At 36.8% G+C, this 3,680-nt stretch overlaps 1 protein-coding gene across 2 annotated transcripts; it reads left to right on the forward strand.

The window, feature by feature from the left end:
* Window positions 1-1,503: 1,503 nt before the first annotated feature.
* Window positions 1,504-3,468, forward strand: LOC124882222 (splicing factor 3B subunit 6-like). Of its 2 annotated transcripts, none has more exons than XM_047388475.1 (4): window positions 1,504-1,641; window positions 2,332-2,450; window positions 2,775-2,913; window positions 3,052-3,468. In XM_047388475.1, the coding sequence occupies exons 1-4, from the start codon at window positions 1,612-1,614 to the stop codon at window positions 3,139-3,141; spliced, it is 378 nt and encodes a 125-aa protein (XP_047244431.1). In that variant the 5' UTR covers window positions 1,504-1,611; the 3' UTR covers window positions 3,142-3,468. The 2 variants fall into 2 exon arrangements, with proteins under 2 accessions (XP_047244431.1, XP_047244432.1); XM_047388476.1 differs by having other exon boundaries at window positions 2,778-2,913.
* Window positions 3,469-3,680: the final 212 nt, after the last annotated feature.

Genomic DNA, 3,680 nt, shown 5'->3' on the forward strand with positions numbered 1-3,680 from the left:
TGGATGAGCTGCACTACCTGAGCAACTTGTGTGGGTTGTAGAATCCGTCTCATGCTACCACGAGTGTGAAAGCACCACCAACATTCAAAAGTGACCAAAACATCAGCCAGAAAGCATAAGTACTGAGAAGTGGTCTGTGGTCCCCACCTGCAGAACCACTCCTTTATTGAGTGTCTTGCTAATCACCAAAGATTTCCTCCTGTTGTCTATTCCATTTGTACAACATCATGTTAAATTAATTGTCAATCAGTGTTGCTTCCTATGTAGGATATATATATGTGTGTGTGTGTGTGTGTGTCTCAATTATGTACTAATTACATAATAGAACAAGTAATTAATTACACCATCAACCATTAAATGTTTACATAGTGTTTCATATGCCCAGAAAGCACCATGAACTAATATAAACTGGCTTATTGATTAGAATCTAACGTCTGAGGGGTTATCATCTATAGATTAAAAAACAAAATATTAAATGACATACTAAACATACTAAAAATAAATTAAATAGTTCCATGGTGCACTGCAACACAGGTACTATCAAATAATGCAAAAGTGTAATTAGCTAAAAAAGAAGGCTGGCTCTGCTCTGAGGACTCCTCTGGAACCTCTGGAGATCATTGCGCAAAGAAGGATTTTTCATTAAATGAGGAACATTATGGAGAACCCTGACTATCCTCTTCATCAGACTGTTGTTCAACAACAGAGTTTCTTCGGTCAGAAGCTTCTTCAGATCTGCTGTAGGACAGACCGCTACAGGAGATCTTCCTGCCCACAGCCATCAGCTCTTTGAAGAAACCTGCATAATATGAGCAACATTTAATTACCCATTGGGTGAATAAAGTATTTTTGAATTAAATTGAGTTGAATTGAATGATTATATATTATATTATATATATTATAGATTATATTATAGATTATTTTATAGATTATCATATATATTTAACATGTGCTGCCAACGTTTTTCTAAATATGAATCCCATTTATTTAAACTGTGATATTTATACATAATTATTTACCTACTTTATTCATTTTTAGGTTGTGACACTTTTGGCCCTCCTGAGGTGTGGTTGAGATCTAAAATTTCAGTAGTAAGAACGAAATAACTTAAAAAATAAACTAAATTTAATAATAGTTTGAGACTGGTAAAATAATATCACGCACAGATTCCGTGTGCTGCCAAGTATGGAAGTAAATCGTTACCATATTTCAAATGAAAAAGCATTTCTGAAAATGCTTTTTCATTTGAAATATGCCAAAACGTTGGCAGCACATGTTAAATATATATGATAATCTATAAAATAATCTATAATATATATAATATAATATATTATTTCTGAAAATGCTTTTTCATTTGAAATATGGTAACGATTTGCTTCATAGCCAAGAGATGTGCGGTGGTTTTGTTCATTCATTCATGCACCACAGGGAGGCAGCACTGCGTTGCTTGCCTGTAAGTTTGGAACCGGAAGTTTGTCACCGGACGTTTGTCACAAGCTAGCGACTATTGCCATTTCGAGAAGGATAGGAGACCCCGACAAGGATAGGAGACCCCAGGAGACTGCGTGCTTGTTGTTTATCAACGTTTTTTATCCCAATTAAACCGTCACTATGGCTATGCAAGCAGCGAAACGCGCCAATGTAAGTTAAAAGTTATGGACTAGTGTAAATATTAGCCGGAATTGTTTCAAGTTTAACATCCGCTTTACGCTAGCTTAGCAGTTAGCACGCTAACTAGTGCGACAGAGAAGGGCCACAAAGTCTGTATTTGAAGTTCCCTCAGTGTTTTTATTCTTGTCGCATTGACGGTAAAGTCTGTTATTCTGTTTTAGTGTCTGAGATGATGTATTTCTCCACTATATGAGGCGAAGCTTGGTCTCAGACATGGACGCTAAGTATTAGCATATGGGGTCTATCTGCTTATCTACATACAAAGAAAAAAAGTTCTAGCATGAAGCCCAAATTACACGTGGTTCGCAGTGATTAGCATTGAATTGGCATTTTTGTGCTTTTATAAGCGGATTAAATGCTTTACAATACTAAGACCATGTTGAACAGTTTGGTCTGCCATTTCTAAATATTTAAGGATTTGCAAAATATCTGCTCAAAATTGATGCAAAGTCATTAAACAGTGAAATATCCATTTACTCAAGTGCTAAATCAGGGGCATCAACTACGGTGCTATGTCGAAATTATGGATTTCCATGAATACATGGTAGCTAGATATTAAAAATCTTAGTGACAATTTTTTTCAATCTATAGTTTGTTGTTTTGTTCTTTGTTGTGTTGTATCCTCTGTGATTGGTCATGATTTGGTTTTTCTCACTGCAGATCCGATTACCGCCTGAGGTGAACAGAATCCTGTACATCAGAAATCTTCCTTATAAGATTACAGCTGAGGAGATGTATGATATCTTTGGGAAATATGGACCAATACGACAAATCCAAACGTAAGTTCAGTTTGAGACACTTTTCGTATGTTATGTTGTTTGAGGAAAGGAGCAGCTAAGTTCTAATCAAACTGGCATGTTTGTAAGGCACATAGAAGCTAAACATGCCCACTTGCTTTACTTGTAAGACGTTTACTTCTGCAAATACAAGTCTATCGGTTTTCTTATGAGACAAAGTCACTGGTTTAAACCAAGGCATTCTCAGCTTCTGATTAATAAGTACTCAAACCATTTATATGTTACACTTTGCTTGAAACAGTTATGAAACTGCTCGGTTTGTTCAGGTGCTCACTATTCGCATTTTATGGGTTTTTTTCTTCTCAGAAGGAATACACCTGAAACAAGAGGAACAGCTTATGTTGTGTATGAAGACATCTTCGATGCCAAGAATGCCTGTGACCACCTGTCAGGCTTCAATGTCTGCAACCGTTACCTCGTGGTTCGCTACTACAATGCAAACAGAGTACGTATCAGCAGCACTGGACACATGCTATCACAATCTGGTTCCCAAGCAAAGCCAAATATGTAACTTGTTCTAGAAAAATATCATCTGCTGCATTGATTCCAATTAAATGTGGTTTTCTACGTTGTTGTTTTGCAGGCATTCCAGAAAATGGACACAAAGAAGAAAGAGGAGCAACTGAAGCTTTTAAAAGAGAAATATGGGATCAACACAGACCCTCCAAAGTAGTGTCTCTGCGGCTCTCAACTTTTATTTTCATTCTTTGTATAAAAAAAAACCTGTTGATTTGTTTATGCTTATGATGAGTTATTGATACCATTGTTGAAAATGTCATTTTACACATTTTTTATTTTTTGAGTCAGCCTGGACTCCCAATCTTTGAATTGAAGCTGGAGAGAGGGAGAGTGATGTTCTATGTGGTCAAACCTTTCAAAGACTTTTCAGGTGTAAACTGTTTTGTTTTGACCCATCCTATTCAGCTGTAAACTGGACTGAACATGACCCCCTCATGGAAATTAAAACCCTCTTGTAAAATAAATGCTCCTATTTCTAAAAGCTTGCTTCCATGTTTTCTACTCTTTTCATATAGTGATGTAAAAGTGTTGCCCTCTGTGTACACCTGGGAGGTCAATGGGTTCTGCATTTATGTGTGTGTGTGTTCCTGTCTTGGCATCACAGTGAGAACCATTTTCCTGATTTCACCATCAAATTGAGGACCGTTTGTACCGAAGTGAGGACATTTTGCTGGTCCTCACGACCTATTTTGC

This window comes from Girardinichthys multiradiatus, chromosome 15 (genome assembly GCF_021462225.1).
Source record: "Girardinichthys multiradiatus isolate DD_20200921_A chromosome 15, DD_fGirMul_XY1, whole genome shotgun sequence".
Taxonomy (NCBI): domain Eukaryota; kingdom Metazoa; phylum Chordata; class Actinopteri; order Cyprinodontiformes; family Goodeidae; genus Girardinichthys; species Girardinichthys multiradiatus.